The sequence below is a fragment of the Plasmodium berghei genome (genome assembly GCF_900002375.2).
Source record: "Plasmodium berghei ANKA genome assembly, chromosome: 8".
NCBI classification, from domain to species: Eukaryota; Apicomplexa; class Aconoidasida; order Haemosporida; family Plasmodiidae; genus Plasmodium; species Plasmodium berghei.
Window position 1 is genome coordinate 1,161,018 of NC_036166.2, and position 23,694 is coordinate 1,184,711.

General features: G+C 23.0%; 5 protein-coding genes across 5 annotated transcripts; 2 read left to right on the top strand and 3 right to left on the bottom strand.

The window, feature by feature from the left end:
* Window positions 1-60: 60 nt before the first annotated feature.
* Window positions 61-3,294, bottom strand: PBANKA_0830800 (heptatricopeptide repeat-containing protein, putative; the record flags this gene model as incomplete). Its single annotated transcript, XM_034564490.1, has 1 exon — window positions 61-3,294. The coding sequence occupies one exon, from the start codon at window positions 3,292-3,294 to the stop codon at window positions 61-63; it is 3,234 nt and encodes a 1,077-aa protein (XP_034421282.1).
* A 584-nt stretch (window positions 3,295-3,878) lies between these two features.
* On the bottom strand, window positions 3,879-6,641 carry PBANKA_0830900 (leucine-rich repeat protein; the record flags this gene model as incomplete). Its single annotated transcript, XM_034564491.1, has 5 exons — window positions 3,879-4,110; window positions 4,450-4,972; window positions 5,137-5,312; window positions 5,462-6,098; window positions 6,296-6,641. 5 exons carry the CDS (start codon window positions 6,639-6,641, stop codon window positions 3,879-3,881), a joined length of 1,914 nt encoding a protein of 637 aa, XP_034421283.1.
* A 2,876-nt stretch (window positions 6,642-9,517) lies between these two features.
* PBANKA_0831000 (merozoite surface protein 1) lies at window positions 9,518-14,893 on the top strand (the record flags this gene model as incomplete). Its single annotated transcript, XM_034564492.1, has 1 exon — window positions 9,518-14,893. One exon carries the CDS (start codon window positions 9,518-9,520, stop codon window positions 14,891-14,893), a length of 5,376 nt encoding a protein of 1,791 aa, XP_034421284.1.
* Window positions 14,894-16,083: 1,190 nt separating this feature from the next.
* On the top strand, window positions 16,084-19,146 carry PBANKA_0831100 (zinc finger protein, putative; the record flags this gene model as incomplete). The annotated part of the gene is made up of 8 exons (XM_034564493.1): window positions 16,084-17,615; window positions 17,710-17,783; window positions 17,920-18,032; window positions 18,137-18,212; window positions 18,304-18,412; window positions 18,501-18,693; window positions 18,783-18,941; window positions 19,048-19,146. The coding sequence occupies 8 exons, from the start codon at window positions 16,084-16,086 to the stop codon at window positions 19,144-19,146; spliced, it is 2,355 nt and encodes a 784-aa protein (XP_034421285.1).
* Window positions 19,147-19,532: 386 nt separating this feature from the next.
* On the bottom strand, window positions 19,533-23,433 carry PBANKA_0831200 (diacylglycerol kinase, putative; the record flags this gene model as incomplete). Its single annotated transcript, XM_034564494.1, has 2 exons — window positions 19,533-19,575; window positions 19,658-23,433. The coding sequence occupies 2 exons, from the start codon at window positions 23,431-23,433 to the stop codon at window positions 19,533-19,535; spliced, it is 3,819 nt and encodes a 1,272-aa protein (XP_034421286.1).
* Between the last annotated feature and the right edge of the window lie 261 nt (window positions 23,434-23,694).

A 23,694-nucleotide genomic window follows, 5' to 3' on the forward strand; every position in this document is an offset into this window, starting at 1 on the left:
ATGTGGCGAATAATTTGTCTTGTATATTTATTTCTTTATTTTGTAATTTGGAGGGTTGTTTTAAATATCAATGTTTATTGTCTCGATTTGATCTTTTGAATCTTTTCCATAATTTGTGTATGTATTTACATTATCTAAAAGAATAGTCCATTCTTTTTTGTTTTTTATATTAACTATTTTTATTGTATCTCGAATAATTAACCACTGGTAAGCAGTTATTTCATTTTTCTTTTCGTTAATTACATTATATAAATTTTCAAAATAAAAATCGATACATGTTTTATCAAACAAGTTTAAATGACTAAATGCATAAAATAAATGTATTATTGAATTTAGAGAAATATGTAATGTAAATTTATTTTCATTGGTATTAGGATTTTCTTTAGAATTGCTTGCGATATCAGAAGAATATTCTTTTTCAGAATTAGAACAAAATGTGTTGTCACATTTGTTGTCAGCATGGTCAATATTATTGTTTGCGTTTTTTCTTTTATTTACAAATGTTGAATATTCTGAATATGAAATATTATTCTTTAAAAGGGAAGGATTATTTGTGCTAGTTGGAATGTTGTCTAATATTAATTCATTTAATTTTTGAACATCAAAATTATTTTCTGTTTGGTAATTAAAGGTAAATGTATCAACTACATTATTTTGTGATTTAACTGATGTTTCATTTTTATTTTGATAATTTTGGTCTAAATGTGAAAGGAATGATTTAGCTTCAAACATTTTTAGTTTTTTTTTTAAAAATATAATTATATGATTTAAAAAATAAGAATATATCTTTTGAAAATTTACCATCTTTAATTTTATCTGTTCAGTTTTAATCAATAATTTTGTATAAAGGTTGTCTAACTGTTTTGTTGTTGTATAAAAGTTAGTGCAATTAGTAATCTCGGAGCTATTCCCAATTTCGGTGCAGTTGTCATTTTTTTTAGATAAAGGGATTATAGCGGTTGTGTAAAAAAGGTAGTCAGAAAAAATATCTACGCTAAGATTATTACATAAATTAGAAGAATATAAATATGCATACTTCAAAATAATTTCTTTATCAAAAATTTTCATTTCAGATAAATTTTTAATTATATAATTTAAGTTTTCAAAAAATATTTTGTTATTATTCCTTTGAATATATACCCCATTATTATTTGTCAAAGAAATATTTGGCTTGATGTGTGTGTTAAGAATATATTTTAATGCATTAAATAAATATTTTAGTAATTGTTTGTCAAATATATTACTATTGTTAAGTGATAAAAATATCATGTTAATATCTATTACATTGAAAGTTTTAAAATTTCTTTGTAAAATATTTTTTTTAATTTTTAAAAAAGTTTTGTCCAATAGTTGTAATTTTGATAAAGAGTATGTAAAGAAGGATAGTTCATGATTTGTTAAATTATTAATATTTTGAAATAAGAATTTTAAAACATATTTTAAATATTCAATATATTTTTCTTTATTATAATTAAAAAAAAATAATAACTGCATAGCTTGTTTTATATTTAAATTTTGAAAATTTTTTCCTTGGAAATTTATATCAATTTTATAGTAGTTATTTTTTTGTAGACACCATAAAAATATACTTATATTTCTTAAATTTAAATTATTTGAATAAAATAATAATTTATCTTTAATTAATCCAAAAGTTGTGTTATTTCTTTTTTGTTTTGTCATAGACCATAATATATTTATAAGGCTTTGGACAGTAAATTTGTTGATATTTTTATTAATTTCATTTTCTAAAAGTTCAAAAAAATTACAATCATCTTTATAATTTATAATAGACAATGAGTAGTAAATGTTAGAAATATCTTGACATGTCAATATTTCTATATATTTTCTTAGAAAGTATATAATTTTTTCATAGACTTTTTCATCCCCAGTATATCCAGACTTAGCCAAACTCCAAAGAATGGCACAAATACTTTTTGTATTTAATTTGTTTAAAATATTAAAATTTATATAACTTATAATAAAATTTAGAATATTTCCAAATATTTCTTTATATTTATTTTCCTTGTGAATATTTAACTTTACTAAAACCCATAAAAGCCATGTTTTATCAACTACTCTATATATTTGTTTTTTTTCCAAAAATTTATTTACATCTAATAAGATTAATTCAAATGTATTATTATGAATAACATTTTTTATAAAATTATTTCTTGAGGTTATATTATTCATTTCAAAATTATAAATTTTAAGTAATTGTTTTAAAATATAAAAACACACAACAATGTTTGAAATATGTCTTTTAGTTTTGTATAAATTTAATAAGTCTTCATAAAAATAATTTTTTTCAATTTCTTTTACGATTTTATGACAAAATATTTTTTGCTTATTTTGGATATTTTTCGGATTACTCATTTCGTCTTCAGTATAATTTTCCTTTAATTTTATCAACTCTTTTGACTCACTTTTTTTATTCATATCGAAATTTTCTGTTTCAAAAATTATTTTATCAATATCTTTGTTATATTGGTTAGATGACTCTGGTGGAGTTTCTTGTTCATAATTTCCAGCCTCTTCTTTTTTTTTATCATGGGAAAATATTAAATCGTTTAAATCGTTGGGGGTGCTCGTATTTTCACTCAACTCGTTGTTTAAGAAAAATTTAATGTCATTCATTTGAATTGTTTCGTCATTTTCGTTTTCTGCAATTGAGTTTTGAGAAACCCAATCCAATTGGTTAACTTCATCTTTACTTTCCTTTAAAGTCCCAACATTTTGGTTATTTTCAAATATTTTATTATCATCATTTCTTCCCTTCTTTTCATAAAAATTATTATAATTATGAAAAAACAAATTTTTGAGTTTTTGAATTTCTACATCTTTAATATTAAACCAATAACTTTTTCCGAATTTATTTAATATACTTTGGGGGTATTGATTAGACTGATTTCTATTAATTACAACTAATAGTTCATATTCCTCTTTATCTGTTTTTCTGACGTCTAATATAACACCGTTACATAATTTAAATTGACCTCGATTTATTTTTACATATCCACCTACTAATGAACTAAGGTTTTTAATTTTTTCGGCATATACAACTTTATTTCTCTTAAGTTTCCTTGCATTTTTATGATTTAGAACTAATCCATTATTTGATAGAAAAAAAAATGTTCTTAAGTTTTTATATTCATACAATTTTTTATTACCATCATAATGAGAAAAAGCTATTTTATTACTAATTAAATATTTATCGATATGTTTCGTATAAATAAAGTTGTTTATTATGGTAAAAATAAAAACTAAATAAATTTTTGAATAGCTTATAACGTTCATATCATATGGAGAGTGTCAGGAGTGTATTTCTCGTTTTGGTAAAGTCTAAAATATTATATGTTTATATTTTACATATATGTAAGTATAACATTTATTCCACATTTTTTGTACCCTTTTCATATATGTGATTTGCATATTTATTTAATACCTATATTACCATTTTGTTATAGTTTCTTTTTTTTTGGAGATATATTTTTTTAGAGATTTATCCCTTTTCCGTCATTTTATGTATTATATAAGCGAAACACTTTTCTTAATTATTTTTTTAACTAAAAATTTTTATTGTTTTTTTTTAAGAGTTCCCTTTGAAGGGATATAGCTAGTTGGTGGAAAAAAAAAATCAAAAATAAAATTTTTTTTTCAAATTAAAAAAAAAAAATATATATATATAATATTTGTGGAATAATATATAGAATAATAAAAATATAAACTGACAAAAATATTTCGAATATTTCAAGGTGTAGCATTATGGGATTTTTACATGTGTTACATCATTTACCCATATATTCATATAATACATATATTACATATTTTGAGTAGGTATCCAAAATATAAAAAAAAATTCGCATATATAGCTAGCCCCTTTATTCAGGGTGTAATATGCATAAGTATGAATAAAATAAGTTATTAAAATTGTCAATAATTTCACCTATTTCTAATATTCTTTCTCTGGACTTTAAAAAAATGTATTTTTTTTTTTCCTCTATCAAAAAATTACCTAATTTATTGTAGTTACTCGAAATATAATCCTCGAGGTTGTTCAAGATATTTGATCGTTTCCCCTTATAAGAATAATACTCGTTTATTTCATCATCGCTAAGAAATTATCAAATAATAATAAAGGGTCATATTTTTTATATTTTATAGAAAATGTTATTTCACAATACTCATACAATTTTTTTATATTTCATGTGTAATAACTAATATATGTTGTAAGCAAATATTTTATTCGCATTTGTTTAGATTTTTGTAATTGCTACAATACATAGACTATGTATTCCTCTCGTACATAAATGGTACATTGTTTATATATATTTTTTAATATTTTCTTATGAAACAGCACATCGGGTATATCGCTCAAATGGCAATTATATGTCTCATTTTAATTCACAATTTTGTAAAAAAAATAAAAATAAATAATTGCACATAAATTACCTCAAAACAATAAAAGGATGCTCATTATTTTTAACATCTGAAAAGAAATTAATAATTTTTGAATTAAAAATATCATCTAATTCTTCTAAGTTTTTAAAATGATCAGAAATGCTATCATTTATATCTTTTATAATTTTTGAAATGTCTAATTTAAAATTTTCAATAAAATTATTAAGAGAAACAACATTCATTAATTCTTCACTAATTAATTTGTCTTTTAATAAATAATTTTCTTCGATATTTTTTTCTAAATAACTTTTGATAATATTATATTTTTCATGATCTATAAAGATATAATTTCCTTTTTTCAAATTATTATTTTGTTCATAATTTTCTTTGTATTCCCTTTTGTTAGTGCTATTAGACATGTCCAGTATAAAATTATTAATAATATTACAATGAAATGTTTTCGAAATATTTTGAAGTTTTATTACTAACTCATCACTTAATGTTGTATTTTCATTTAATTGAACTTTATTTTTATAAAAATCTGGGCATTTCATTAGTTCAATATTGTTAATACCTATAAATGTGAATTGAAAAAAAATGTATACATACAAATTTTACTAAGTATTGAATTCCATGATTATTTACTATTAAAATTGTGCCTTATAAGTTTTCGCTATCTTTCTTAAATATGTGTAAACGTGAAAAAAAAAAAAGTGTAACAGTGCATATAAATGAAACCTTTAGGAACGTTAAGATAACTTATAATAGTGGATATGACCTTTTTCGACCTTTTTCTTAATTCTGTATATTTTTGAGCATGTCTATTAATATTTTCTGATATAAAATTTTCAATGTTTTTTTCAAAAGCATTAGACGATTTCTTTCGTTCTTCATTTAAGTGCAGTATTTTATTTCTGTATAATATGGGAATATATAAGGATATCAGAAAAACATAATGTATATTTATTGGTATATTGTTTTTTATTATATAGAGTGGATGCATATAGTAGTATGGAAATAAAACAAACTTGTTGATATATACACACACATATTTTTGACATACATAATTTTAAGATTGATATTTTGAATATCTCTTAAAAAATTATCCTTAATTTGTAAATAGTGTTTTATTTTTCGAAAAACTAAAGGCTCTTCTTTTTCATCAAACAATGTAGTAGGAAGAAAAACTATTCCACATAAGTAAGCTTCTGAAATACTTTTGTTATATTGTTCAGTATCATTAGTTATATTGTTTGAGTCGAACATACAGATTTGATCAAAATGAGGGGATAATTTATTTATTTTATCCTGAGTAGATAATGTTTTATTGTTAAAATATTTAATATTTTTAAAACTGATAAAAATATGTTCTTCTATATTTTTTATATTACTTATAGGATTATCAGTTAAATTTAGAATTTTCAAATTTTTTAAATATTTTAAATGCATTATATCTTCTATATTTTCTATATAATTTTTACTTAATATTAATATTTTTAATTTTTTATTATTATTCAAATTTTCGATTTTTTTAATTTTGTTATTATGTAAATTTAATTCTGATAAGTTTATTAATTTGTCTAAATTTTTTATTTCTTTGATGTTATTATTAGAGCAACTTAGCATTTTTAAATTTTCTAATTCTTCCAAATTTTCAAGTTCTTCTATTAAGTTATTATCCAGGTGTAATTCTTCAAGATCTATTTGTATAGGAGAATAAAATTTATAAATAATAGTGTGTATGTATATATAGTATGAAATTGGTGAACAGTATATAATGTACAGAAAATAGTGAATTTATAGACAATAATATATTATACTTTTGAAAATTTAAATAATTTATAATAAAAAATTTTAATAAATAATTGCATAAAAAATTACAATTTTATATTCATACTTTTAAAAAGGTTAATATTTTGTATTATAATTATATTTTTATTTTCCAGGAACAATTTTTTTGTACAATTAAATATGTCAATAATATTATTCTTTTTTATGTCACCCTTTTTATTTTTAATTCCTTCTAATAACATTTTTTCATTTATTACATTTGTTCGAATTTTTATATATTCATTTTGAGGTATAATTTCATCAAATATATCTTCATTTAAATATTTTTCATTATCTTTTATGTTTTCATCTTTATCATAAGGTTGGCCATTTTGAGAACTATTGCATATATTTATATTATCTTCTGCATTCTCATTTTGCTCATTTTTTTTATTATCACTTTCATAACTCATTTTTATTTTTAAATATTTTCCAGCATTTTTAACAAAAACTATTTTTTACGTTTTCCAAAACGTCCATACAAAAGTTATAGAGAGGGAAAAATGACGACACATATATTTTTTTCTCTTTTGAGGGAAGAAAATTTATTTATTCCCTAATAAATCGTAACATTATATTCAAATTAATATATCTTTGACGTTTATTTTTTATATAACAATGTTAGACAATATGTGTACTGAAATATTTGTGCAAAAAACAAAATAAATGAATGAATAAATGGGGAGACAATTGAGCTGAAGCTTTTTGAAATTAAAGAAAAATAAGCATATATATAAATAAAAAAAAAAAAAAAAAAAATATATATATATATTATATAACTTAAACCGAGCTAAATAAAGTATTGGTAAAATAATTGTAGATGAGACAGTGAATTCCATAATATTGCGAAATAAAAAAAGATAAAAGAAAATACTAAAAATATGTTAAAGATATTGAATACTTCTTTAACTATTGTAAAAAAATTAAATTAGTTTTATATACACCCTAAAAAATTATGCTAATAAAATTTCACATTATTTTAAAACAATTTGAATAAATGTGCAAAATACTTGTATTATTTAATGGTAATTGAAAAGGCCCCATAGCATTACAACTTAGTTCAAAACCACATGCACATATTTGTGGAAACATTTCAACTATACTCATAAAAAATAACTCTATAAAAAGATATAGAATTTTTACAATAATTAATATTATAAAGAAAATGATAGTATATATTTTTAAATAAACTTATGAGCCTTTATGAGTAAAGAAGTAATAGAAACAATAAATAAGAAATAAATATACTATTTCATATGAAAAAAAAAAAAAAAAACGAAGATATTATCGACCAAATAAATGTTTAGACAACCTTTGAAAATTGTAATTATAATAATAAAATAATATTTTCTGAATATTTCATTTAGTTGTTTCACACCAAAAATGAAAAATATTTTTATCATATATCATAATTAATAATAAATGAGAAATAAATAAAAACAATATAAATTGTATTATCTCTATAAAATAGGAAAATATACGAAGAAACTGTGTGTCCTTTATTTTTCGAAAACTTCAAATATTATTATCACTTTCTTCGTTTTATTTATAATAATAAATAATATTTGGGGCATCATATATTAAAAGGCAGTCTTACACACCCATATATAGGGAGTGAATTATATAAAATGTATGGATATATTTATCTATTAATGTTGTGTGAAAAGTGAAAATCGATTTCACATAAAATTATGTTTTTTATTTATATTTTTAATACACTTACACATAATATGCATATATAGAAATTAATGATTGCATTTAAATATGTTATTATTATCGTTCATAATTTTTATTTTAATCTTTTTTTTTTTACTTACTATATATATTTTCCAACGTTGTGATAACACTAAAAAAATGTTATTAATATTTGTTATATTGAACATAAATTTTATAGTGAAAAAAAATAGTTGTTATTCCTAGAGGGAAAATAAAACAGAATATTCATTATTAAGTGATGTTGAAGTGCAAATTAATTAAAAAAGGAATTTTTTCGAAATGATACATAGTGATAGTTTCAAAAATAATTATATAAAATATAGTTAAAATATTTCATAAATAGACACAAAAGATAGTTATTTAATTTTATATGATAAAAAAAATATTGCATAAACAGTTTTTTATTTAATTATTTTATTAGTGTGTATATATTACTGCATGTAAGAATCTATAAAATAACATACACGCATTTTACTTAACGTCGATATATTAAGTGGGCATGCTAATGGAACTACCTTTTTTCTCTCCACTCGTTTAATACATTTCTTGAAATTATTTTTTTGTTTAAAAAATAGTGCAATTGGTTTATATCGAAAAAGAGTAATTTGTGTATGAGTATTACTATTATTTTTTTAATTTTTTTTTTGTTCACAGGTTTATTAATTATTTTATATTATAATTATATACGCTCATAAAATATATAATGTATTGTATATTTTAACAAATAAAAAAATAGTTTTAGAAATAATTTTGTTTCACTGTTTAATAAAATTAGACAATTATTTTCGAAAAGTGCACCATGATTTGGAAAATTATATATTTGCATAATATTTTTTTTTTGGAAAATAATAATTTTTTCTTTGACTAAATATAAGTTGTAAAATAAGATAAGTGCACTAAGAATATGCAAATGTCTAGATAATATATTTTTTTATATGCATGTTAAAATTAATTAATACATATATTAATAGATTTGTGCGAATCTTTGTGTGTGCAACTTATTTTTTTTAATAATAATTATCCAGATATCAATGTTATTTATTTGTGTACCGTTAAATATTTATTTTCTAAGCGTTTTTTCTCCTTAAATTATAATTTTTATGATCATTTTTTTTTTTTGGGAAAACCGGGAACATTAAAAATGTATATTACACTTTATTAATTTTTTATACACATTTGTTTATTTTATTTTATATATATTTTTTAACACATTTTTATTTTGAAATGATGATCAATTATAAAAAAACAATAACATAATAATAGTAATTATTTTCTTTGTACGATATATAAAATTTTGCATTTTTATTTTTATAGTAAGTTAAAAAGTGTTAATATATGTACGTATTTTGTTTAACCAGAACGTAAATTAAAAAAAAAACAGCAAATATATATTATATGTAATTAGTATATGTATATATATTTGGAAACATTGTAAATGATATAACAAAGCTTTAATATTTATTTTTACACAAATTAGTACTATTATAAAATGCAAAAGTAATGTACATTTGTGTGTATTAATTTTAGCATTATAATTTATTCCATTCTGTATATTAGTTAAGTTTAGTTGAAAATGAAGGTGATCGGACTTTTGTTTTCTTTCGTTTTTTTTGCTATAAAATGCAAATCTGAAACAATTGAAGTTTATAATGATATCATTCAAAAGTTAGAAAAATTAGAATCATTGTCAGTAGAAGGATTAGAACTATTTCAAAAAAGTCAAGTAATTATAAATGCATCACCACCAAGTGAAACTATTAATCCATTTTCAGATAATACCTTTGCACCAAAATTACAAGGATTTATTACAAAATTTGAAGAACTGGGATTTACAGAACAAACAGAATTAGTAAATTTAATAAAAACATTAGTCCCCAATAAATATGGACTAAAATATTTAATTGAAAGTAAAGAAGAATTTAATGGATTAATGCACGCAATAAATTTTTATTATGATGTATTTAGAGACAAATTAAATGATATGTGTGCAAATAATTATTGTGAAATTCCTGAACATCTTAAAATTAGTGAAGAAGAAACAGAAATGCTTAAAAAAGTAATTTTAGGTTATAGAAAACCAATAGAAAATATTCAAGACGATATTGAAAAGTTAGAAATTTACATAACAAAAAATAAAGAAACTGTTACAGCTTTAAACACTCTTATTGCTGAAGAAACAAAAAAAATAACACCTGAAAACGAAGCAGATTGCAATGACAATACTTGTGATGAAAGTAAATATAGTAAAAAAAAAATAATATATCAAGCTATGTATAATGTTATATTTTACAAAAAGCAATTAGCTGAAATACAAAAGGTTATTGAAACCTTAGAAAAACGAGTTTCTGCATTAAAGAAAAATGATGTCATAAAGCCATTATTGCAACAAATTGAAGATATCAAGGCTGCCCCTGTTACTACCGAAGGACAAATAACTACATCAGGGCAATCTAGTACAGAACCCGCTAGTACAGGAACACCTAGTTCAGGTGAAGTTAGTACAGGAACTAGTACAGGAGGAGCTAGTGCAGGCGTCACTAATACAGGAGCAGCTACTACAGGAACTACTGGTACAGGAGCAGCTACTACAGGAACTACTGGTGCAGAAGCAGTTACTACAGGAAATACTGGTGCAGAAGCAGCTACTACAGGAAATACTAATACAGAAGTAACTCAAGTGCAAACCGTTCCAACTCTTACACCAGAAGAAAAAAAGAAAAAAATGGACGGACTTTATGCTCAAATTAAAGAAATTGCAAAAACTATAAAATTCAACTTAGACGGAATATTTGTAAATCCAATCGAATTAGAATATTTCAAAAAAGAAAAAAAAAAAGAAAGCTGCAATTTATCAACTTCATCCTGTAAAAAAAATAAAACATCTGAAACTATAATACCATTAAATGTACGTTATCCAAATGGTATTGGTTATCCATTACCTGAAAATGATGTTTACAATAAAATTGCTAATAATGCCGCTGAAACAACATATGGTGATTTAACAAATCCTGATAATACACCAATAACAGAAGATTTAGCTACAAATGAACAAGCAAGAAAAAATTTAATAAAAGCTATTAAAAAGAAAATAGAAGCAGAAGAAAAAAACTTAGAATCATTAAAAACTAATTATGATAATAAACTTGCATCATTTAATCAACAAAAAGCTCCATTCAAAGAAGCAGCTAAACTATTTTATGAATCAAAATTTGGAAATAAATTGACTTCTGATATTTTTGAAAAATTCAAAACACAAAGAACTGAATATATGAACAAGAAAACCGAATTAGAAAATTGTTTATATGGAAATACTAAACAGTTAATTAGTAAATTAAATAAACAACTTAATTACTTACAAGATTATTCATTAAGAAAAGATATAATTAGTGATGAAATTGAATATTTTTCAAATAAAAAAAAAGGATTACAATATAATATTAATAGATTAGCAGAAGCTGTTCAAGCAAAACAAAATATATTAGTTGCATCAAAAGATGTACCACTTTCAACACTTGTAGAATTACAAATACAAAAATCTTTATTAACAAAACAAATTGAGCAATTAAATAAAACTGAACTATCTTTAAGAAAAGCTCAATTAAAAGACAAAGTATACGTTCCCAAATCATACGGTAATGGTGGAAAACCAGAACCATACTATTTAATAGCTGTAAAAAGGGAAGTTGACAGACTTGCCCAATTTATTCCAAAAATCGAAAATATGATTGCTAAAGAGAAGGAAAAAACGGAACAAGTGCCTGTAGTTACTGGAGAATCTGAAGAAACATCTAGCGTTAGTACTGAAGTATCAGTACAAGCCTCATCACAATCTGGAACATCTTCAACCGTACCAGCAGCGGGGGCAACATCACCAACAGTAACCCCTGTCACAGAAGAAGCACAATCCTCACAAAATGCACCACCCACAACAGCAGCGACACCGGCAACAACACCAGAAGCAGCAACAACAGCAGCGACACCGGCAACAACACCAGAAGCAGCAACAACATCAACGACAACATCAACGACAACATCAACGACAACATCAACGACAACACCAGTTATGACAAAATTATATTATCTTGAAAAATTACAAAAGTTTTTAGTATTTTCATATTCATGCCATAAATATCTTTTACTACAAAACTCTACCATAAACAAAGATGCTTTAAGCAAATATGCTCTTACAACTGAGGAAGATAAAATAAGAACATTAAAGAGATGCAGTGAATTAGATATATTATTAGCTATTCAAAATAATATGCCTACTATGTATTCACTTTATGAAAGTATAGTTGATGGTTTACAAAACATTTATGCTGAATTATATGAAAAAGAAATGATGTATCATATATATAAATTAAAAGACGAAAATCCATCTATTAAATCTATATTGGTAAAAGCTGGCGTCATTGATCCAGAACCAGTAGCATCACCACCAACACCACCAACACCACCAACACCACCAACACCACCAACACCACCAACACTACCAACAACCCCAACACCAGTAACTCCAGCAGCACCATCCGAACAAACAACAACACCTGAAGCAGCAACAGCAGCATCTAATCCAGGCGCGTCAGCCTCAGAAACACCAGCATCTAATCCAGGCGCATCAGCCTCATCAACACCATCAACACCAGCAGCAGCATCTAACCCAGGCGCATCAGCCTCATCAACACCATCAACAGCATCTAACCCAAGCGCACCAGCCTCATCAACAGTACAACCAACACAAGTACAACCGGCAGCACCAGCGGCACCAGCAGCAGTACCAGCACAACCAGCAAATTCTAATGGAAGTATTACCACACGAGCAGAAAGTGAAGAAGATATTCCTGCCGATGATTTTGAATTAGACAATTTATACAAATCTTACTTGCAACGAATTGATGGAAATAATACTGAATTCATAAATTTTATAAAATCTAAAAAAGAATTAATAAAAGCATTAACACCTGAAAAAGTTAATCAATTATATCTTGAAATCGCACACTTAAAGGAATTATCAGAGCATTATTATGATCGTTATTATAAATATAAATTAAAATTAGAAAGATTATATGAAAAGCATGAACAAATTCAAGTAAGCAATCGACAAATTAGAGAACTTAGTATATTAAAAGCACGATTATTAAAAAGAAAACAAAATATTAATGGAATATTTTATATATTAAGTGGTTATGTAAATTTCTTTAACAAAAGAAGAGAAGCTGATAAACAGTATGTAGATAATGCATTAAAAAATAATGATATGTTATTGAAATACTACAAAGCTCGTATTAAATACTTTACCTCTGAAGCTGTTCCTTTAAAAACATTAACTAAAGCATCACTTGACAGAGAAACCAACTACTTGAAAATCGAAAAATTCAGAGCATACAGTCGATTAGAATTAAGATTTAAAAAAAATATTAATTTAGGAAAGGAAAAAATTTCATATGTATCAGGAGGTTTGTATCACGTATTTGAAGAATTTAAGGAACTTTTAAAAAATAAAAATTATACCGGAAAAACCAACCCTGATACTGTTCCTGAAGTTACCAATGCATTCGAACAATATAAAGAATTGCTTCCAAAGGGAGTAACAGCTTCAGCTTCACCTGCTGCAGCTACAACACCCACATCAGCTGACGCAGCAACACAACGAGCAACACCAGAATCGAGATCAGGATCAGGATCGGGATCAGGATCAGTAGTATCATCGACACCAGAAGAAGTAGCAAGATCAGGATCAGGAGAAAATGCAGTGGTAAGTGGAAGCAGTGTTGATGATAATGATGACGATGATATAGATCAAATTGCAAGTGGTCAATCCGAAAATGCACAAGAAAAAAATATTCTTGAGGCATTTAAAAATGAAAGTGAGTATTTATACGCAAGAAGCTTAGGTATTACATATAAATCATTAAAGAAACACATGATAAGAGAATTTTCAACAATTAAAGAAGACATGACAACTGGATTAAATAATAAATTACAAAAAAGAAATGATTTCCTTGAAGTATTAAATCATGAATTGGATCTATTCAAAGATTTAAGTACCAACAAATATGTTATTAGAAACCCATACCAATTATTAGATAATGATAAAAAAGACAAACAAATAGTAAATTTAAAATATGCTGCTAAAGGTGTAAATGAAGATATAGAAACAACTGCTGACGGAATTAAATTCTTTAACAAAATGATTGAATTATACAAAATTCAATTAGCTGCAGTAAAAGAACAAATTGATGCCATAGAAGCTGCTACTACCGATAAAGATGAAAAAAAGAAATATGTTCCAATCTTTGAAGATCTTAAAGGATTATATGAAACCATATTAGGTCAATCAGAAGAATATATAGAAGTATTACAAAATAGACTTGATAGTTATAAAAATGAAAAGACTGAATTTGAAATTTTAACGAAAAATTTAGAAACATACATAAAAATTGACGAAAAACTTGAAAATTTCGTAGAAAATGCAGAAAATAATAAACACATAGCCTCAATAGCTTTAAATAACTTAAATAAATCTGGTTTGGTAGGAGAAGGCGAATCGAAAAAAATATTAGCAAAAATGCTTAATATGGATAGCATGGATTTATTAGGTATAGACCCTAAGCATGTATGTATTAATACAAGAGATATTCCTGCAAATGCTGGATGTTTTAGATATGATAATGGTAATGAAGAATGGAGATGTTTATTAGGTTACAAAAAAAATAATAATACATGTATAGAAGATAGCAATCCTACTTGTGGAAACAACAATGGTGGATGTGATCCAACTGCTGGTTGTCAAACTGCGGAAAATAGGGAAAATTCCAAAAAAATTATATGTACTTGTAAAGAACCAACCCCTAATGCATATTATGATGGTGTATTCTGTAGCTCTTCCAGCTTTATGGGATTGTCAATTTTATTAATTATCACATTAATTGTATTTAATATATTTTAAATAAATTATTGAAATATTTGTTGGATTTTATTTTTTTCCTATATATATTTTAAAAGTTGTATAATGCATTTGAAATATATATTCTGGCGTAAATTGTATATTTTTAATATATAAAAAAAAATATATATAATTTTTAATAAATATTTTTAAATAAACATATGTATATAGTGTTAGGAAATTTTGTATGACTTTAAAATATGATACTATTTTTTTTAAAATGCATATATATATATATATATATATATATATATATATATATATATATATGTATATATAAGTAATGAGCTTATGAAATTTTTTTTAAATGTATAGTAAATTAATTTATTTTTATTTTTTATACAATATATATGTATGTGTGTTCTTTTTTACTATTATTTTATATACATGTAAAATAAATATTTTTTTTTTTTTAACTTCAAATATTTAGTAACTTTTTTATTTAAAGAATAGAAATATTTTATTTTATTCACATTCTACAATTATTTATTTTTCTTTATGAAATTTTAAATCCGCATAAGTGAAAATTTACTAAATCGAAATACTTAAATTATTTAAAGGGTTTAAAAAAAGTTGTATATGTTTTGTATAACAAGCTTGGGGAAATATTGTTGTTATATAGCTTTGTATGAGTAAACATCATAATATTGTATTATTATCCATTTTGTTGTATTATAAATACAAACAACAAAATATAATAATAACAATAATAAACAGATATTATTGTCGTGTAAGACCGTGAATTATGTAGTGAATTAAATCACTAGTTAAAGGAATATTATTAGTATTTGCAAAAAATTAAATTAAAAAATATTTTTACTAAAAGTTTCTCAATTTAAGGAATATTACTATTTAAATTAATTAAACAACGATCATAATAATTAAAATTTTCTGCCAAAAAAAAAAAATAAAATAATTATACTAAAACAAAGACAGTGCGTGTGAAAAAAAAAACATTTTTAAATGAGTTATAATATTTATATATAAAAAAAGTGATAATTAGCCAACCCAATCAATAAAATTGTATCCTTCATAAAAAAAATTTGGGAGGTAATAGTGTTATGAAAAACGTTTGTACATGTTAAAATAATAATAAAATGAATATGAAAAAAAAATAAATAATATATATTATATTAATTAAACAACGTGATAAAATAATATAAGAAAGCATTCAATGGAATAAATATCAAAATATGAATAATGTTAGAAATAAGTATAAATTAAGTAATGAAAAAAAAGAAAAATACAATGATGTTGAAAATATGTGTAACAATATAAAAGAAATGAGTTATGAATCTTGTGATCCATACAATGAAGACATGAATAATGAAAAGGAGAGTAACAATGTTAATACAAATACTCAATTTTTTAACAAAGAGAAACGGAATATAAAAGTTAGCGAATATAACAATAAAAATAAAAACATATATACTAATAAAAGTAAATATAAAAGCTATACATATCATAATTATGTTGAAAAAGGTAATATTAATAATAATGATAGCAATAAAAATTATGTAAATAAAATGGATATAGTGGAAAATAATCGCTTTACAAATAAAAGTGATGGACATAACGATAAAAAAAAGTATATATATAATAAGCGATTTTATAATAATTATAACATGAATAATAGCGAAAAATATTATAGTAATAAAAATAAAGAAGAAAATAAGCATATAAAAAATTCTTATAGAAGAAATAATTATTATAATAGAAATTCAAATCAAAATAATTTTAATCATAATTTAAACATAGATATTGATAAACAAAATAGTAAAAATATACGATATAGGAATAATGAATATGGTAATTATTATAATAACGAAAACACATTTAGAAAAATTAATAAAAAAAATGATAATATAGATGATAGCCGTTTTAGTAACATATCTAAACATAAGACACTTGACAAAAATAATAAATTTTCATTATCAAATTATTATGAAAATATAAAATCAGAAGAACATTTCAATTTAAAAAATACTGATAAAAATTTTGATGACAATTATGAATATAATAACAATAGGGTACAATTAAATCCTCCTGATCATATGGAACAAAATAATAATTTTTTGTTTCAAACAAAAAATAAAAATTTTATAAACGAATATAACGACACATCCCAAACAAATTATGAAAATTGTCAGAATTCTGAAAATAACGAAAACTATAAAAATGAATCATCTAAACAAAATTCAAGGAAAAACAGCGAATCTTTCAAAACACCAAATAAAGAATCTTATCAAATAATGGAAAATGTCAATGGGAATATATTAGAGGGTTTAAATAAAGACAAAAATGGTAATACAAATGAAGATTTAAAAAAATTAAAAAGAGAAGAAGAGAAAAAAAAAGTAAAGAATTGGAAACCAGAAGAACAAGCTTTACTCGAAGAAGGATTGCGAGTTTATAAAGATTTAAAAAATTCTCCACACAAATGGGAAAAAGTTAGTCAAATTGTAAAAACCAAAAATTCAGACGAATGTTTGAAACGTTTTCTTTATTGCAGATTTGTTATTATGAAAGAAAAAGAAAAAATTGAGAAAGAAAAAACGAAGGAAGAAAAGATGGAAAACAAAATTGAAGAAAATGATGAACTTGACCAAGATATAGATAGTGATGATATGGATATAAATAATAATATAAATGTAAAAGGGAAAAATATATTATTGAAAAATGTTTATATGAAAAATATATCATTGTATAAGGCAGTTTTATTAAAGTAAGTTATATGATTTCTTACTATCCTATATATTCATGTAGTGTTACTTTTAAGTTTTATTTATACATAAAATACAATTTTCTTAACAATTCAGATTTCAATTAGTTTGTACACGATGTTGCAATACATTTGACGTCACTATAACGAGCAAAGACCAGCCACAATTAGGTAAATATATTTTTCATTAATTTAGTCGTCAAATATTGCTTGCTACTTATATGTTATTTATATTGTCCACATTATATTATTTTTTTATACATATTGGCACTTTTCTTTCTTCAAAAATGCACACACATTTTGTCAGTGTGTAATTGCACCAATTGTAGTAGCAATGCAATTGTTGAAGTTTACAGAAATATTTGTTTTTTGGGGAATAGCTGTATTTGCGTATTAAAATTTAATCAATGTTCATTGATGGTACATAAAAAAAAAATAAAATATTAAAGTAGAATAAAATAAAATTATTTTTATATTTATTTTAATGTTTATTTTATTCATGTTTAAATATTATTCTTATTTAGGACTTATTGTCGGGAGACTATAGCATAAATTGTGAGGGATGTGGAAGAAAAACTCTCATAAAAAATGTATTATCCGGTATGTTACAATAATAAGGATAATATAAATTTCTTTATTTGAGTAAAGGTATTTAATGTTACTAACATTTACTGTTTTATTTTTTATTTAGGCAAAGAAATATGTGTAAATTGTCAAAATTGTTTCATAAAACTGGAATTTCGATATGAAGAATTTGCATTTGATGAAGCTTTTACTGCAAATGATGCCGCAATAAAAAAGTAAAATTAAAATTTATATTTTAAAATACCTAGCAATTTATATACTACATATATATTTGTGCAAACTTTTTTCCTTTTAAATATCCAGAATTGATGATATGATAAATAAGTTATTTACGAGTAAAACTAACAAAAAAAAAATAGTTACACCCCAATCAAACAATTTAAAAATTGAGAAAACAAAAAATGTTGTAAAAATAAATAATATCGAAGTGAAAGATGGTGCTTGTAAGCATTATAAAAAATCACATAAATTGTTTAAATTCCCATGTTGTAACAAAGTAAGTTTATATATCTCTATGCGTATATTATATTTATGATAAACCTTCTACATAAATTTTTCAATGTTTATTTATTTTTTTTTTTTAAGATATTCCCATGCCCAACATGTCATAATTTAAATAGTAACCATGAATATGTTCTTGCAAAAAGAGTTATATGCGGATATTGTTATCGGGAATTTGACGATGATGATGTGTGTATATGTCAAAAGGATAAAAAAACGAAAAAGGGTGGGAGCTTTTGGGAGGTTTGTTATCTAAAAAAATGGATATATATGCATGTTTTATAGTAGTATATATATATATATTTATCCGCATTACTAATTATATATTTCACTATTTTATTTTTTAAAGGGGGGTAAAGGATGCCGAAATGCAATAACGCTAAGTAAAAATGATTCAAAAAAGTATAAGCTTTTAAATAGACAAACCGTACAAAAAAAAAAAAAGTAATTGATATTCCTATTTTTTGTCCCAATAAATGTTAATTAATAAAATAGTAACATATTTACATTTTTTTTTTGAAATATTTAAATCATTTGCTTTATTCTGCTATAACTATAGCTGACTTTGTATTTATAATTTGTTTCATTATAAAATATTTTTTCTATATTTTTTTCATTTATTTAACTTTATGTAATTATAACTATGATGAGTTTTAAAAGTTTGTATTTTAAAAAATATAATAGGTATTATGTTGAGCTTATTTATTATTTATATATATATAAATAAAATTAGTTTAAAAATCACTCAAAAAAAATAAAGAATGAAAAATATGTATGTATGTATATGCATATTTGTCTAACAGAAAAAATAAAAAAAATAAGACTGTTCTCAAATTACAGAATGGGTGAGTTTGGAGACAAAAACAAACATTGGCATCTGAGATAAAAATGGAAAAAATATTGAAAAGGTGTTATTGATTTTATTTATTTTTTTTTATTTGTAATATTTTGCGGCTTACTTGTGTGTGAAATGCAATTTGCAAATTTTAAGAAAAACGGGCTCTCCGTCATACTGAAAATACATTTTATTGTTTTGAATAAATTTTTTACTTATTTTAATAAAAAGTTCATGCCCTTGGCATAACTTTACTGGGCTAGATAATCCTAATTGCACTTGAACTAAATGAAATATATTTTTAATTCCAAAAACTTCAATAAGTTTATCATCAATTTGTTGTTTTTTGTACATTTGAGAATTTTGTTTGCGTTTATAAAGATATAATTTGTGTGGTTTGTATATATTACTATAATCAGTTGTGTTATTTTCTTCCTCTATATGTTTTATATTTTCTTTCATTTCATCATACAGCATTTTATCACAACATTTATATGAACAGCTTTTAGATATTTCTCTTTGGATGTTAATATTTTCATCGTTATAAGAATCATTTTTTTTACTTTTTAAAGATTGAGTATATAATTTGTTTTCATAATTTCCATTATACGTGTGTATTTGTGTATTCGTTGATTTATTGTTGTGCATATTTTTTTTTTTTAGTTTTGTCACTTTTTTTGCTAATTTTTTGTTGTCTTTTATTTTATCTTTTTCATTTTCATCATAATATCCCTTTTCAATATCAGAATAATAGCAATATTGCAAATTATCGTCTTTCCATATATTATGGCCTCCTAAGATATATGGTATATTTATAAAGCATATACTTTCTAGGTCATTATTTATTTTAACTCTTTTTCCATCACAATATAGTTTGATATGTTTATTAAGTTTATATTTATATGTATTAAAACAAAAATCTCTGAATCCGATTTCTCCATATAATATTTTGTTACCTAATCTACTGTTAAAAAAATGTGGGAATTGTTTTCGTATATTATCAAAATGTAATGCTAATCTTGATATAAGTCCAATATCAAAATAGTTAATAAAAGTATTATTTAGAACAGTGTTATTGCTTAAATCATATGCCTTAATACTCCATACATCGACTAACTTATTTTTACTATGTTTTATTTTGTCTAAATATAAAGATATATTATTAATATATGAGTTTCCCCAACCTAAGCTAATACACAAATCATTTCCAGTTCCTAAGGGCATTATACCTATGGGAGTATTTTCAATATATGATTTTACTGTGTATTTATTATTTGAAGTTTTTGAACTATTATCGTTTATACTATCAGTTTGTTTATGTTTTTTTTTATTGATAATTTTATATTTATTCTTTCCATTTTTATGAAATTTATATAAAGAGTTTTCACTTTCAATTGCTTGTGATTTATTTAGATTAAATCGTTCTTGAATTTTGTTTATATTTCGTTTTATAAATTTATTATGTATTTTTTCAGATTCTTTACTAATATATTTCAACCATTTTTTTGTTTTGGTTTGTGTTTCCTTATTTTTTTTTTGTATCTTTTCTTCTTCATCCAAACTTTCACTTGTATCTGAACTTTCATCATCGCGATAATAATTTGAATGAACATGACCAGAGCTACTGTTTCCATATTTTATTGAATATTTTTTAATATCATTTTCTTTATAATCATGATATATAATACTACTATCAGTTTGGTTATTTTTTAAGCTACAAGAATATATATAGGAATTATTATTATTCCATGGTTTATTTATATCAATAAAGTTATTACTATATCCTGAAATATAACCATAACTATTATTATTGTAATTTTCAATGATGGATTTATTAATATGTGAGTTGTTCAAAGTTTGATCTATATAAATATCATCTTTTTCTTTTTTATCTTTATATATGTTAACATTTTCATGTAAATTTATATATTTTTGATTATTAAGACCTTTTCTGAAACTATTACACATAGAATCACTATTTGGAAATGGACTCATATATGAAATGCTTTCGTTGCTTAAGCTTGCATTTGAATTAATCTCAGTTTTTGTGCATCTGTTAATAAAACTATTATCATCATAATTTTTATAAAGGTCACTATAAATATTTGTTCCGTTATTTAATAGAATATTATCTATCTTGCTATTATTATTATTGTTATCATCACATGCATTGTTCATATTATTTTTGCCTTCAATAAGTGAATATATTTTCTCATTTTCTAAAAGTGATGTTGATTTTTTTGTATCAAAGCAATTATTGGTAAAATCACATATTGTTTTATCCCTCTCGTTATTTAATATAATTTTGGAAGTATTATTACCACTTTTTTTTAGAGCAACTTTTGAAGCTGCCATAATATATTTATTAAAAAATGTAATAGATTTATTAGATATCTTATTGGAATTTTCAGTTATATGATATATTTTTTTTTTTTGTGTTTTTTTTTTTGGAAATTTTTCATTTTCTTCATATATATTAAAAGGAGCATTTCTGTAAAAAAACTTTATCAAAGTATCGATAAAAATACTTATAGTTCCATCGCCACCACACAAGAAAATAATAACTTTTTTTTGATATAACATTTCTTTATACATATTAAGGGTATTTATAACACTTGATTCGTTTTCTATATTTATTATTTGCAGTGGATTAAAATGCATTAGTAATTCTCTGTATAAATTTTTTCCTGTTTGACCCCCGCTTCTTACATTTACAAATATTAGAAGAAATTTATTTGTAGTATTTATTTCATATATGGGTATGTGTATAGGTAAAAAATTCAAAAGCATATTTATATGTATTGCATGATTTAGTTTGTCTATTATTGGGTTGTTATTATTATTACCATTTTTTGTAATTTGTGAATTGATTAAACTTTGATATTTTTTAGCATTATTTAGATAATTAAAATATATTAATTCCCTATTTTTACCGCTTTCGAACATTTGAATTGAAAGTTTGTCTATCTCATTTTCTACTACCAACTCATCTTCGTATATGTAGTTTTCTGATTGTGTTTCATTATAATTTAGTAATATATCATCCTTTTTAATTTGTGCTTTATTTATTTTTTGATATGATTGCATTAAAAAATATAGTAGATACTTTTCTTTAACAAATATTTCATAGGGGTATAAAATATATTTATTATTACCATAAGCACATATTAAGTCATCGTTTTTTGTGTTAATGTCATTATTATTATTTATTTTTTTATATATATTTTTATTTATACATTTTCCATGAAAATATTTATTGCACCATATACATTTATATATATATTTTATTCCATATATAGAAAATGAGAAATAAGAAAAACTTTGATTACAAATGTCACATTTACCGTTCCATAAACTATTTTTGATTTTTATAAATTTATGCTTATTTTTAAAAAATATGGAATTTTTGCAGCTCATTAAATTTGAATTCGGAGCACATTCAATATGGGACTTATTTTTGCATATAACACATTCAAATATATTTTTCTTGTTAAAAATAAATGCATATATATTATCATTGCACACATTACACAATTCGGTTGTGCTTATAACTTTTAGATCAAATATGTGTGAACTGTGGGTTATGTGATACCCTTCATTTTCTATTTCATTTTCCTCTTTATGATGATCATTTGTTTTTTCTTCATCGTTATATGTCTTGTCATCATTTATTACTAATTTAGTATTTTTAGTATTATTCCTATTTAACTGCAGATATACATTAATTTTTTTTTCTTTTTTTTTACTCCGTTTCGCAAAAATTATACTTAACAATATTATAAATAAACAAAAAATTAATTTAAAAATGCCTACCCCTAATAAATATTCCTTTAGTTTTTTTAAAATTAACATACAAATATTTATATAGACATTTTTGTCAATATATGCAAAATTTTCCATTTCTTATAAATTTTAATATAACTATTTTCCCTTCCAAATATATTTTATTATTTATACTTTTACATAGTATGCTTTTATACTAGCATAATTTTTTATTACTTTTATATGATGTTTTTCCCACCCTTTATAAAATTATATATTTTTTCCCTATTGTGTCTTCTTCACGTCTTCTAATATTATCACTCATTACACCTTCAATGTGGGATATTTTCTTATATTTATTGTTATTTTTCTTTTTTAACATATCCATAACTATTAAAC